Below are 14,433 nucleotides of genomic sequence, written 5' to 3'. Positions count from 1 at the left end.
TTTTTCACACTGATTTTTTACATTTACTTGGGACTCTTAATCTAAGTATTCCAGCCTTGTAAGCACATTTGTTTTGTCAAGTATGTGTGAACAGTTTGGTGTGAGAGTGGTATCATTGTGCTGTCTAGTCTTGTTCATCAAGAATGACATAAGAACAGATTTCCATTTGCGTAATGGTTTTGTTGTCTTTAATGTTCACAGAGAAGATAGAGTTTCATGATTCCTTGTAATAAGGGGAGCTATACTGCTGCATGTAGTCCTCTGATGATGAAATCCTATGAACTGCTCTGTTTGACATCTGACTGCTGGACCTTCATCACAACATACCACATAAACACATTTTATTACAACTAAAGCCAGCAGAATTAACCAGCTCTATGAACCACAAAACAAAACGACTGTTTCCAATTTTCAAACATAATCTTTATGTATTTAACATGTCACTGATCTAATCCAAACTGTGTCATCTACTGAATCCCAATCCATTTAACTGTTTCTGTCACAATTCGTACATGTTGTTATCATTCCTGTCCAAGATTATTGAAGTGGTCAGAGATTATTCCCTGCAGCTGGTACTACTCACCGCTCATCTGTTAGTCGTCTGATTTCTTTCACCTTCAAAGTCTTCAACAGAACTGGTTGTCAAGCTATGGTTCAGGGACCCAAAGATGGCTCATTGTGAATGCTTAGTGCAGTGTACGTCAAGAGCGAAGGAAGACAGGGTGTTTCAGAATGGAGCCACAGTGTCACTTTGTGGAATTTAATAGCAGTTGCAGTTTTAGTGTTGGTTTCATTAAATAAGAGCTGTATTGTACAAATGAGTGGTTTTAGACTTAAATTCCCATTCAAAAGAATTGTGGATAAAGGTTACCCAAAATTATGAATATACTGTAGGAGGGACAAGGGCTGGAGAGAAGGGGGTGGAAGGAGGAGTTTGGAGATGGACCAGTGTCAGCTGGTGGCAGGAAGACAGGAGGGAGTTGAGACTTAAGAGAAAAGGAAGAGAGGTGGGAAAAAAAGACAAAACAGGGCTTTGGGACTTGGTCTGTTTCCAACATGTGACAACGCCTCTGAGAAGAACAATCTCCTGCTGTGTGCTACATAACAAACAAACAAACACTGTCCAGTATATTATGTGAAAGCAGCTTAATTCGGCAACTCTTCTGTCAGCATCTCTCCTCTCCCAACATGAGGATGCGAGCAGCAAAGAGTTGCTATGGTTACAGTTCAGGTGTGACACTGAATGTTTGTGGTTATGGGGATGCTCTGTCAATGTTGAGTCTTAGTAAGAGGTTTCAGGATAGTAGTCATGAAAATTATTGTACCATAATGATAAATCTAGTAATATAAAATCATTTTACATGCAGGTTTGCCAACATGCTCTCAAAATCACATACCAATTAAAAGGGAAGCTTCAGATCCACTCCTGTCACAATTTAGTAAAGCTGAACCTAAAGGCAGACAGAGGACAGGCAGGTGATGTTAAAACAGGTCTTTTATTCAGTATAGCAGCAGGAATGGAGAGATATGGCTGGCTGAGGCCAGAGAAGAAATTCAGAAGAAATCCCAGTGGAGGCTTGGCAGAGGGAATGCCAAGCACAAGAGCTGGCTAGCAGTCTTTGTGGACGGTGAGATGAGCAGGCAGAGAGATAATCCGAAGACAGAGAAAACAGGTGCAAGTGTCAGAATGACATATGTGATGTGAATGTAAACTTTATTATATACGTGTGTGCAGCAGAGACTAACTGTGAGTGGAACTACAATCCGGCAAGGAGTGGAAATGTGTCCAGAGCTCTTGAAGGCAGAGGTGATGACTTGATGGCAGACAGCTGTGCTGACTGTTGATGATGTGCAGGTGTGTAGAGACCAGAGCCAGAGGGCCGGAGTGAGGAAGAGAGACCACACAGACAGAGAGAAAACAAGACATGAGGAAAGAGGGAAACAACTGCCCTGACATGAAAATACATTACTTTTGTATGTTAAATTGTCTTGTGTGCAAGTCATCCTTGGAATTTATCCTAGCTGTTCATTATCAGACAGTTATGTGGTTAATAGTTTAAATTTAGCCCCGCCGAGGTGCCAGGAGATGAACTGCCTTTGTAATGCCGAGGAAATATGTGTGAAAACACCTCTGACATAACGAACGAGGAGAACATATCCAAACAAAATAGTTCACCTAAGAAGTATTTCCCTTCTCTTCTATTTCTAGGCTGGCTTTAAAGTTTAATAATGTTTTGTGGACAAAACTATGATCCACCGGCCTTTGAACAATCGCTTTTCACACAGTGTTACTGTTTGTAGCGACTTGCCAACTTTTCAAATAAGGTCAGACCTGCCCACCTTCAAATCTCTAACAAAAACACACCTTTTTAAAATTGCTTTTAATGTTTAATGTCTAGTGTGTTTTTAGTGTACTGTCTTATATTGTTTTGATGATTTAATGTTCTTCTCTGTAAAGTGTCTTTGAGTACCCTGAAAAGCGCTTTCAAATAAAATGTATTATTATTATTATTAGAGATTTGCTGAGAATTCAGAGAATTCATTTGTCCATGTCTATTGTTTGCGTGTGTGTGTCCATTCAGTGTGTTCTATTTGGTGATTTTGCTGGGAGTGTTTAGGGGCCACCAAAGTCCTATAGGGACCGTGCCTGGCTGTATTGATGTGAAAGTGAATGTGCAAGGTGTGGTAGAATGTTCTGAGTGGAAAACTACAGACTGAACTGCTGTGAAACGGTGCAACCTTGACGAAACTTGGTTGTTATGTTTGTATAAAAAAGGTTATGATAACCCACAGTCTGATTCCCACTCACTGACCTTGTACTCCTCCTTCACCATGTCTATCTCTTCAGTACTCACATATCTGCATGCTGTGTGTATCTTCTACTATTGGATGATCTTTTTTTTCAATTTGTTGTTTATTCATTGCAGGAACAATCATCCAAGCGCGCAGACCTCCAGTCCACTCCGGTCCAGTCCGCGGCGGTAATGCCGCCATAGACGCAGAACTAGCCGTAGAAGAAGAAGAAGAGGCGGAAGAGTAGCGGATGTTTTGATATTTTTTGGAAAGCATTAGTGATTTACTTGGGTCTTTATTCCACAAAACGTGTTTTATGCCTCTGAATTAATGTACGCGAACGTGTAAGACAACAAAAGACAAGTCAGCCTGGACTGTAGCGGCTGTGTTGGTGTTTTTCCATCGGATGGTGTTAGCCTAAAAGGTAACACTGAGCTTCTTGTTGTGTCAGCTCACTTCATGTTTAATGTTTGAATTTCAGAAATGAGTTTGATATGGACTCTGCTAAAACTGTATATGTGTGCATTACCGTGTCATTACACAGACACCCGGTTGAGACATGACATTTGTCATTTAATATTCAACGACATTTCTTCTCTGTCATGTGTTAGTTAGACATAGCTCCCACACTCTACTGTTATATTTTCTGTTAATAGCCAGCGAAGGTAAAACAAAATATATGTATATAGCTATATATGTATAGCTGTGTAAGGATTTAGTTTAGTCACTGTCTGCTCTCTTCTTCATAGGAAAATGGGTAAAAAGTCCAAAAAGAGAAAGCGCAAGAAGTCTTCCTCAAGTGAAGGAGATAAGGAGGTGAGGAGACATCCAACACTGTTTATTATTGTTATTATTACTCTATTATTGTAGCCAGGCTCAGTCCATATAACTCACATCCTCTATTTCAGTATATGTAAGTTTGTACCATACATTTAGATATAGTCTGTTTGTTTCGAGTTTAGACAAATTTGCATGGTCATGCAACATTGTTTTCATTCAATCTGTTGTTTTCAGTCAGTTAATCAGATGTCTAGAAACTGTGTTGTGATGTGGAAACTGGTAAAAACTAAAAAAAAAACTTGTGACATATTGTAATGGAGTTTTCCATTGTAGGACTTTTTGATGCTTTGACCTCTCCGATGTCTAGGCGGTGATGAAGAAGTGCAATCCGCTGATGCTTTCACCTTTTGCCTGTCTATAACAAATGCAATCACATGGTCCGTAGATGTTTGCAGAGGAGAAAGTGTCCTCACAAGGGTAGAAAAACACACTTTCCAGCCGGACTGTTTTGCCTAGTATGACCTCACAGTGTACTTTGGAGTATAACGCCTGAGCTTTTCTGTTTGGACGCCTGCTCTAAATGCTTTCATAGCAAGCTTCTGTCCCTGTGTCTGTATAAGTGTCACCTCTCTGTTTTTCAGCTTCTCTGACAGACCGTGTGTACACTCTGTTCTTGTTTGCTCCGCTGCGCAGAAATAAATCTCACAAAGACAAAGTTTGTCTCGAGATCATTATTTCAACACTGATCAGACCTTGAAAAGACAGAGATTTTTTTACAACACGTGTTAATATTGCTTTGTTTATTAATAGTCCAAAGCCAAAATAGAGACTTAAGAAGCTGGAACCAGCAAGTATTTTGTGTTATTGTTCGAAATATTCTGATTAAATCGTTTATCACAATTTCATATGTCATCTCCGCCACCCCTAATTATTTCTGTCAACAAAGGTTTTCTCTGTACTAACAAGTTGATGACTTGAGTTTTTTTTTTTTTTAGGCATCCAAGGAACGAGATGTTACCAAAAAAAGAAAAAGCGCTAAGAGGGAGCAAGACGTAAAGAGTCAGGAAAGGTTGGATACAGTATGCTTAACCTTTAACAACAAATGAATGTTGATATTGTTTAACATTGTTCACATAACATGTCATCCTATATGATTTGTTTTTATTACATCTCTATTATATATATCTCTCTCTCTTATATCTATTTTTCTGTTCTTCTGTACATAGAGGTGCCACGAAAGAGGAAAGGAGTGCTCGTCCTACTGTAAAAGATGACTCCCAAAGCACACGTCGGATCAAAAAGCCTGTCTACAGCCTGGCAAAAACAAAAGCAACAGACCAGAAACCTGTTGACAAGGAAGAAGAATGCACAAAAAGAAAAAGTGTCTCTGTGCCATTTCATGGGGTAACTTACTCCAGTAAAACAAAAACTGATATTTCAGGGAAACATTACTCTGTCAGTGGAACTGTGGAAAGGAAATCCTCGAAATCCTTAAACACCAACAATGCAGATACAGTTCCTCGTAGAACAGAGATGTGTAAAAGCAGCTTAGATGAAAAGTCTTCCCACAGGAGCCCATCCAAATCAAAAAAGGAGATAGTGAGTCCCAGTCTGGTTTCTGCTGAACAGAAAGAACAAGCACATAATGTACTGGAGACAAAGGGCACAGCTGAGGAGCCACGAAGGACTGAGAATTACAACAACACTATCAAGACCAGGGAACCAAGCAAGGCGCCCTCTGTCTCCAAGGATTCTGCAGAGCAGAAGACAAACGGACTGCTCAAGAAAATGGACCGATGGTATCGAGAAATTAAGCTTAAGGCCGCAAGGGGCCTGCGTACAGAAGCAAAAACTCCCTCTGCATCTACCACAAAGCAGTCTTCTCCTTCAGCCAAGTGCGCTTTCTCAGTCAGTAGCTCAAAGAATGTCACTTCCATCCCAGGGAATGTCACATCAGTGTCACATAAGCCAAATAAGTCCTCGTCTGCTCAGGAAGAAATCAGTTCAATCGCATTACCTCCTCCTCTTAATTTTAAGATACCGAAGAAAGTTCATCCAAGGCCAGTTTATAGCACCAGTGAGAAAAATGATGCTATTGCTACAGAGAAAAATCTCAAATATGGGACTGAGCTTTCAGAGTCTGCCTTAATGAGCAAATCCAAGCAGGAAACTGTCCAACAAACTCAAAGCCGCTTGGATGTTACTCCTAGTTCTTCACATCAAGGGCAAGATAACAGTTCATCTTTGTCAGGCCAACTCCCAGTCACTGAGCTGTGGAATGACCAGGTAATATAAAGCACCGTTAAGTGAAGTCAGTGTTTGTGTCAGGTGTCTAATAAAAGAATTCAGAATTCTGTAGCTGCAATCGTTCAAAATGACACACAGGATGTTTGTATTTTGTTTTAATCTGTAGAAGCAAGTGGTTGAAGAACTTCACCTTGCCCGCTCTCAGAAGAGATTGGAGCTCAATGTATTGGAAAGCTATGGCCAACTCACCTGTATGGACATAGACCCACCAGAAGAGAGAGCAGACACGCACTGTAAGTTTTATTGTTTTGCTGGGAGACAGTCTCCCAGTACAAGTCTTTATAAAATGTAGTCTTTAATGACCACACATAGAAGGCATACAATTTTGAACTTAACTTATAAGTTAAGTTCCTGTAATGGCGTCGCATTTAGAGTGATTTACCTGAAACCTGATACATGATTTGAGAAAATTCTGTATTATTTTGCCTCAGAATGACACATGAATATATTTATAAAATAAGACCTGTCTCATCACATTAGGGCTGTTTAATCTGTGGTTTGGTGCTGCAATAAAATGAATGAAGCTGTAACATTTAGACTGTAAGATTTTCACATCAAATTAAATTTCTGGAAACTGTTCTCCAAATATATCCTGTAAGATTCTGTAATAACTTTAAGATGAAAGCATAACCTCACAGAGGCCAAGATAATAGTAAAACACATCAGTGTCTTCATAAAATAATTTTTTCTGGCACCCTCACAGGCTCTCCATCTTGGCTGACATTATTCTGTGTGCAGTTGAATTGATTTTATTCAGCTGATAACAATGCCCTATTCCTAAACTTGTCTTTTTACAGGTAAACAACCTCAGCAAGACCTAATCCTCGTTTTGGACACCAACATTCTCCTGAGTCACCTGGATTATGTGAAAAAGATCAGATCTCACGGCCTCGGAGGTGTTTAAAATGATTTTAATACCTTTTATAAAAATCTATTCATGTAGTTTACACTCATGAGTATGTCCAGTTGACAGCTAATTAATAGAAGTTATTTCTCAACAGTGTCTGGACTATTTTTACACATTATCAAGAGAAGAGATGCTCTCACCTTATTAAACACAAAATGTATTTGAATCTTCATTGGAAAGAAGCAATACATCTTAGGGGTCAAAGTGCAATATATTTTCCCTACCATTTTAATTACTTGAATAATAATTAACATAACAGTAAAAGCAACACAACAGGATGGTTAATCCAAGTATACAAAGAGGAGGACATTGTCATTATGATGCTAGAATTTTTAAAATGTCATCCCAGGAGAGACTAAAATCAAATTTTCACATATATGGATAAAAAGCAATTATGTTATTGTTTCTCCACATTTCATGTTCTCTTAGGCCTCGGCTTCCCTGTAATCCTAATCCCATGGGTGGTGCTTCAGGAGATGGACTCATTAAAAAGGGGGAAAGGCCTAACAGGTTCAGTGGCCCACCTCGCCGTTCCTGCCATCTCGTATGTTTACAACTCGTTGAAGAGCCGGGAACCTCACCTCTGGGGGCAGTCTATGCAGCAGGCCGCGGAGATCAACAGTGAGTGTTCTTTGAAGGAAAATATATATTAAAATGCATTTATTATAAACAAGGATAGAAGCAAAAGCTAAGGTTGTTATTGTCTCCATAACCTGTCCATGTGCCTGTTACGAGAATTTTTAAGGAAGAGCCCTTGAATAAGGAGGACTGGATTCAAAGTATCAAAGTTTAAGTTGAATGTATTATTCTTGTACAAGAAGCGTTTAACAGTGCAACACACAGAAGAGGTTAGAGAGGAAAGGCTCCCTGAAGAGCCTTATCAGTTGGTTCTTATACATTTTTTTAAATGGGCTGACACCTCCCTCACTGATGAGTCTGCTCAACAATGAACATTATGTATCAAAATGACACTTCTCAGGCCTGTTTCTCATGTCCTTGAACTACTGATATCTCTCCGTGCCATCCTCAGCAAAACACAGTCCAAATAAGGGAAGTGCACGAGACATGCAAAAAACAGGAAACACACATTATATGATCAAAACATCTGAACCCCAGTATACTCCTAATTTTTTATAACAGTGCCCATATCATATTTCTACTGAGGACTGTTATCAAAGACAAAAACATGATGGCAGTGCAGGCTAATATAAATGTCACCCTTGGTTACTAAAGAGCACGCATAAACATTACAGAAAGTGCAGGCAAAACAATCAACACTTAAAGGAAAAGTTTTGGGTTTGTGCTTGTTTTGTTCTGCTCTGTTCAGCATAATCAAATAATAGTAAGAATAGAATAAATAGAATAGAATAAAGTATTATATCCAGTCCTTGGGGCTATAAAAATGTGTTAGAGCCTGGTCATTGACTTTTATCGTATTAATTACTACATTAAAATGAGTTTGCTTTAGGATTTGTCTCCTCTCATTCACACACACATGCACATGTGCTTGCCTCTCGATCAGGGGAAACTTGTCTAAGGACACGTCGACAGTGATCAATGATCCGCTCTACCTCCTGAGCCACGGTTGCTCAACATTAAAATAAACACTAGGTGGCACTAACACCAAGCTGATCCACCAGAATTTATCATCATAGCATACATCTCAAGGCCACGTTACGCCCAGAAGGTAAAGCTGTATATAGTATAGACCAGATATAAATTTTTCAGCAGTGGTCTCTTGAAAAAGACGTGTGATAAGGAGACTTAGAAGAGATATTTTATGTCTATGTATTTAGGAGCACATAAACATTTAGTGTGTTATCTGAAATCTCCATCTTGTCCTTTAAAAGAGAAAAGTTGCCGCTCTTACCACGAGCTACCAGTGTTGGGAATAAACATGTCTCTTTGTACTGACTGGGCTGCCAAGTTTCTCACTCCTGTCTTCCTCTTCCTCCCCCTTCCTCTTTTTCTTTGTACTTCCTTGTCCTCAGATGGTCTGAATGCTGAGAATAATGATGACAGAGTGCTGCAGTGCTGCCTGCAATACCAGACTCTGTACCCAGAGTGTGCTCTCATCCTATGCACGTGAGTTCCCCCTCCCCCTACCTCACACTGCTGCTGCTGCTGCTGCTGTTGCTGCTGCAGCAGCAGTGTGTGTCCTCAGCAAATAATGCACACACATGTGACTGTGAATGGGTCCAGCCAGATAGTTCCAGTTGGGATGAGAGAAAGAGATAGTGTGACAGAGTAATTGAGCAAGAATAGATGTGCTGAACAGAGATTTCTGAGTTTGGTTCAGGGATTTTTTGGCTTGCATAGTGGAGTGGAATGGCCAGAATGGAGTAGCCATTATGTGGTGTCACTTTATTTTTTCCTTTTGACCTATTTTTTGTCTGCCACTGTTTTCAGACACTGCTATTGATCTTTTTGCAAAATTAAAAGAGAAATTAGTGGGCAGCTTTTATTTAGCCACCAAACCTCCTACCTCCCAAAGCTGAACTGTGTGCCTGAATTGTCGTAATGTTGTTTGTGTTATTGCTGCCATATATACTTTCTTGTTATCCCATCTTTCCTCTCTAGCAATGATAAGAACCTATGCAGTAAGGCCCTCCTGAGTGGGGTTAATGCACTAAGCAAGAATGATTTGGAGGCAGAGGTTGAAAGATCCAGACATGGCTTTCATCCTCTGCAAAACATTAAGCCTCATATGCCAATGCTGAGCATGAGCTATACTTCGGCCCAGCCACAAAGTGAAGAGAGAACAGGCCTCTGTGGAGGACTCGTAGAGAAAGGTAAGCCAGGGACTAATGTGTTCTTCTTGCAAAACAGGAAATTGCTTGGCTTATTACATCACGGTCTAATAGTTAACCACACATATTCCGTTCATCTGTCATCTCCTTCCAGTTTTCATGTTTTCTTTGCTTCACTCTATCTGCATTAAGTGTTCAATTAAGGTGACATTAAAACAGTTTTAGCAAACAAACTGACAGAGAAATAAAAAATAGAAAGTTAGATTCAGTTAGTAGTAACAGCTGCCGTGTTACCTAGTATGCATTTTGTGCTGTCATATGCTCTCTTCCTGCTGCACATACTGAACATGCATATGATCTGCATTCAGATTTTATTTTCTGTCCTTACTAATATTTATTATGTATGTACGTCTCTGATCACAGATAACAAGAAACTGAGCAAAAGAGAAGACGGAAGGCCGAAATTCCTCAGTATATGTGTTTCTGAACTAGAAGAGTGTCTGCAACAGGTGCTGTCTGATGTGTTAGAGGTGGAGATGAAGGCAGTTTATGAAGACCTCTGGATAGAGGTATACTTGTTTTGGAATTTTCTAGATGTCATGCAGAACTAATATCTTATATGCAAGTGATTAAATGTGTGTATTACTATCTTGACACCGGTTTTAGGCATCTTGTTGGTTATTGTTGATCAGATTGAAGTGTTTTGGGTGAACATTTTATAGATAATATTGCTTTGTGTGTGTGCTATACAGAAGTTGAGGTAACATACAGGTGGGACAGAGACTGGGACTGCTATTTTGAACATTGCAATATTTTTTTTGTTTCTCGTGATGGCTGTTGTGTTTTCTTCTCTTAACAGATAGTTTATCTAAAACCACCCTGGACTTTGCAAGATGTCCTCCAGTGTTTCAAAAAACACTGGATTGCTGTCTTTGGGTACATTGCCCCACGCAGCAAAGAGAAAGCTGTATTAAATCTAATTGACTTCTTCAGTTCAGGTATGTAGGTCTAAGTAATATTATGTATTATGTCAGTGGTTTTCAACATATTCATACATATCACACAGTCATATTTTCAAAATTGTTTCTTTTTTTTCCTTTGAACAGAACAGAATTTGTTAAACACTACAGTCTTGGTGTTTTGTTACAGTTGATTAAATATAAATGATGTCTAAATGTGAAAAATACTAACAGATAATACATAAAACTGATGCGTGGATCATCTGGTCAGGTGGATGTCCTTGGATTACATGGATTACAGTATTGTATGTCTTGGCCATAGTCCAAACATCAAAGCATGCGTAATAACTTGAGAAAAACACCTAGTTAGCTGGAAGTCTTGATGACATCATATACTGTAGAAGAAAACATGTGATGCCAGTTTCCCAGGAGTTGATTTAGATTTTTATATTCAATAACAATAGAGCTTGAAAAAACCCCAACAATAACTAACTTGAGATACGATAGCATAAACATTCAAATATGTGAAAAGGCCAAGCCGAGCTCCCCCGAGGTGTCTAAATGCAAAGGTATTTGTTGGGCGGACAGTGGTTTTGAGGAACTGAGTCATCCCCCAGATAGAATGCTTACTCCTCTGGGGTGTGACGCTGTCTGTCCTGCACTGCGCTAGAACCCTACAGAACTACATAAAGAATCAGGTCATCAGCTAAAACGGGACACTCAAATGTGTGTCAGAAAGATGCTGAGTCGCCCACTGCAGCTCTTCTTGCTCTGGATCTCATCACTACATCTAATTGCATTATGCTTACAGTGCTGGCTGTGTGTGTGCGTGTGTGTGTGTGTGTGTGTGTGTGTGTGTGTGTGTGTGTGTCAGCATCTCATTCAATCTCTCTGTCCACCTGTGTGTGGGGTTGACTGCTACAACAGTGACACAATACTTTTTGATCCACCCAAGAATGTTAACAGTCAAAACAGTGGAGTTTGCCCTTGCTCTGTGTATCCTTGGTACACTAGCATGGTTTTGGATTTCTTGGTACCACGCAGTCTGGCTCTGTGCCAAAACTGTGAGTGTAGGAAGAGGAGGAGGAGGTGGAGGAGGAGGAGGTGGAGGAAAGGAAGGGAAGGAGGGATAAACTGTATCTGAGGCTAAGAACACAATCTAGGAGTGGAAAAGTACTGCATGCGATTTTCTGCTCTCCCTTGAACAGGCTGTGCGTGTGTGTGTAGCTATACTTGTGAGGACAGACTTTTTACAGCCTCTTAAAAAGTGACCAAGGCTAAATTTTATGGCTGCAGCTTGATTTAGCTCATTCAGGTCTAGAGAGTGCTGTAGCCTGTCATAGATTTGTGACAGCACAGCCTGATCAAAACACGATTTAACATGAATACTGGGCTTCCATCAGAACCTTATTTTGGCACATTTTATTGTTGTTGGACATAAGACACACATACAAGCTCACAAGCCCGTCTGATCCGAATTGTTTTGGCCTGCAGTGTCTCGGCCTGGCTTGTTTGTTTTCCATCTGTTGTATTCATAACAGTCCCTCTCAAAAGGTTACACGAAAAACATCGCCTCATGAAAAAAGGTGTTCAACCAACATCCCCTTTTACCATCTAAGTCTGTGCATACATGTCTTTGTATTTGCCTGCACACATCTCATGACTCATATGTGTCTCTCATGTGTTTATTCAGGTAAGACAGTGGATTGTAGCACTACCTTAGCAGCGCTCCAAGAAGCTAAGGAGCTTGTGAAAGTGTTTGGGAAAAGATCAAGCCGTGTTCCCGGTGCCATCTCCATAATGGACAACATTTTCAACAAGCTACAGCCGCAGGTTAGCTCGGACAGATTTGAAGTTCAAGTGTACTTAATTTGCAGTCAGAACTCGAACTCGAAAATTTGATTCCCTTCCCAGGACTGCACTCTCTGAATTATATCGTACTGCTTCTGTCATTTTTATTCTGTCTATTAATAGATTGCACTTGGAAGGAAGTCTGTTCTATTTGATTTTATTAATGAGCACCAAATCAGTTCACAATGACATTTTTCATTTTGCATAATAGCTAAATCTGTGTGTGTTGGTGTAGGGTGAATCTCCTGCCTGTGATGTTATCATGAATGATGATGATGATGCTGATGATGAAGACAAACAGCCCGTGTCTGCTCGAGTCTCTCACCAGGAAGTGTGGGCCTTGTTTGAGAACATCTGGTCCAATGTGTGTCAAATAAGGTGGGTGTGATTGTTGCAGTGACGGAATGACTGTACAGCAGGATGATGTGTTTTATTGATTCCAGTGCCACTATCGATTCTCCTTATTGATTCTGCATTCTGTGTGGATAAATAGTAGGTCCCCTATCACAGATGTGTCTAGTGAGTAGAGTGTCAAACTGTGGCCGTCCTGGAATTTCAGCTCATGTTGTGTTGAAAGATGTTTCACCATATTGCTGGTGTTTCCAGTCCAATTCATCATTCTACAGCTGCTTTGGACTGTTTCTTCCACTCCGTCATGACTCTTCCATCATTGTTTTCCAATGTGCAGCTGACAGAAAAACAAAGAATTGATAAGCTTGGAGGCACGCAGTCCCCATGTCTAACAATTTGGCACCATTCTCAATTTCCACCCCAATTTCTTTTTAAAAACAATAACTTTGTTTTTACCTGGACATTATGGCCTTGTTCAGATTGCCAACCTAAATTTGTTTTTGTTTTTTTGTCATATTCAGATTGTGTCTAGATTGAATTTAAAAAGTATGGACAGAAGGAAAAAAAGACCCGGAATATGATTTTTCCAAATCTTCATGTTTAGATGGTTTTAAATACGATTCCAATCTGGTTTCAACAGATCCAGGTCCAGACACTCTGGATCAGATCTCAAAGTGTTTTTTTTTTTTTGCATCACTTATAAAGTGACACACAACGACAGACATCAAATCCAGAGTGACAAGTGCATCAGAACAGCTGAGTATAATCCTTGCTGCTACTAGCAGAGTGGTATGGAGTTGTCCTCCATGACTGTTTTGAGCGCAAGACGATGAATCTCCCTTTTACATGCTTCTGCATTAGAAAGTCACAAGTGTACACAGTTACTGGCGCCTACATCGTTACTGCAGGAACCTATGCAGATCGGTAAGGGTTGTCTGAACATACAAATCTGATCTGATCTCTTCCAAATAACAATGTGGACGGTCTGTCTTAAGGATCTGATTTGAGAAACAAATGTGGTTTTGCCTGCAGACCTTACATTGAAAAGTTGTTGTTCCAAGAAGACACCATTCTGTAACAGTGAATGGTGTAGAAAGTGGAGAGCAAATTTGTAGAAACATACCTCGAACAAGTCGTTGGACGTTGTTTATTTTGATATTTAATATGTTTTTTTTTCCACTCTGCTGACCCCTAAGGTTATTTTTTTCTGTCGTGTTTCAGCTCGGAAGTGTTCAAAGCTCTGGGCTTTGACCCTCACACTATGCAGAGCGCACAGCCAGTGGGAGGTCCTTCACCACCGCAGGACGCCTTGGTCTGTTTGCACAAACTGTCCTCCATGGTCTCACATCTGCTCCATGCCTTCAGCAGGTATCTCAGCCCACTCATGTCAGTGCTGTCAGTCTAAACATACCACCAGACTCATCCGCCTGTTTACCACTGCGCCACATGTGTCAGTTTAATATCCAGTGTACTCACTTTGGTCTTTTTCTTTTCTTTATTAACAATGAATCACATGATAGCTTGTGTGTGAAGGGGGATTGCTTGCCTGATGAACCCCCAAAGAACGATCAACTCTGCAGTTCCACTCAGCTCATTGTTTTAGTTTTCCAGCCAGCGATTTCACTGTTTTGTTTCACTCTCACCCCTCTCATAGTGTCATTTTCAGATGCAGAAGGCAGCTGTTTTCAGTGAAAAGGCTCTGAAAACTGACTGCACACTGCCTGTCCAGTGAAGT

The 14,433-nt window shown here is 40.2% G+C and overlaps 1 protein-coding gene across 2 annotated transcripts in view; it reads left to right on the top strand.

Annotated features, from left to right (window-relative positions):
* The first annotated feature begins 1,897 nt into the window (after nucleotides 1–1,897).
* The window catches only part of swt1 (SWT1 RNA endoribonuclease homolog), a 26,494-nt gene continuing 13,958 nt past the window's right edge, over nucleotides 1,898–14,433 (top strand). Inside the window, exons 1-15 of one of the 2 annotated variants that reach the window (XM_027290526.1) lie at nucleotides 1,898–1,974; nucleotides 2,928–3,217; nucleotides 3,543–3,609; nucleotides 4,569–4,642; nucleotides 4,800–5,859; nucleotides 5,987–6,113; nucleotides 6,678–6,776; nucleotides 7,217–7,408; nucleotides 8,779–8,872; nucleotides 9,368–9,579; nucleotides 9,961–10,106; nucleotides 10,397–10,535; nucleotides 12,190–12,329; nucleotides 12,583–12,725; nucleotides 13,920–14,066. In XM_027290526.1, the coding sequence (XP_027146327.1) occupies nucleotides 3,547–3,609; nucleotides 4,569–4,642; nucleotides 4,800–5,859; nucleotides 5,987–6,113; nucleotides 6,678–6,776; nucleotides 7,217–7,408; nucleotides 8,779–8,872; nucleotides 9,368–9,579; nucleotides 9,961–10,106; nucleotides 10,397–10,535; nucleotides 12,190–12,329; nucleotides 12,583–12,725; nucleotides 13,920–14,066 (2,636 nt within the window). In that variant the 5' untranslated portion in view covers nucleotides 1,898–1,974; nucleotides 2,928–3,217; nucleotides 3,543–3,546. Of the gene's footprint in view, nucleotides 1,975–2,842; nucleotides 3,218–3,542; nucleotides 3,610–4,568; nucleotides 4,643–4,799; nucleotides 5,860–5,986; nucleotides 6,114–6,677; nucleotides 6,777–7,216; nucleotides 7,409–8,778; nucleotides 8,873–9,367; nucleotides 9,580–9,960; nucleotides 10,107–10,396; nucleotides 10,536–12,189; nucleotides 12,330–12,582; nucleotides 12,726–13,919; nucleotides 14,067–14,433 lie in introns of those variants that run through there. The other variant, XM_019277370.2, reaches the window with a different exon arrangement.

This window comes from Larimichthys crocea, chromosome XVII (assembly GCF_000972845.2).
Source record: "Larimichthys crocea isolate SSNF chromosome XVII, L_crocea_2.0, whole genome shotgun sequence".
In the NCBI taxonomy this organism is placed as follows: domain Eukaryota; kingdom Metazoa; phylum Chordata; class Actinopteri; family Sciaenidae; genus Larimichthys; species Larimichthys crocea.
The sequence above is the reverse complement of the archived record's forward strand: the minus strand, read 5'-3'. Positions and strand labels throughout refer to the sequence as shown.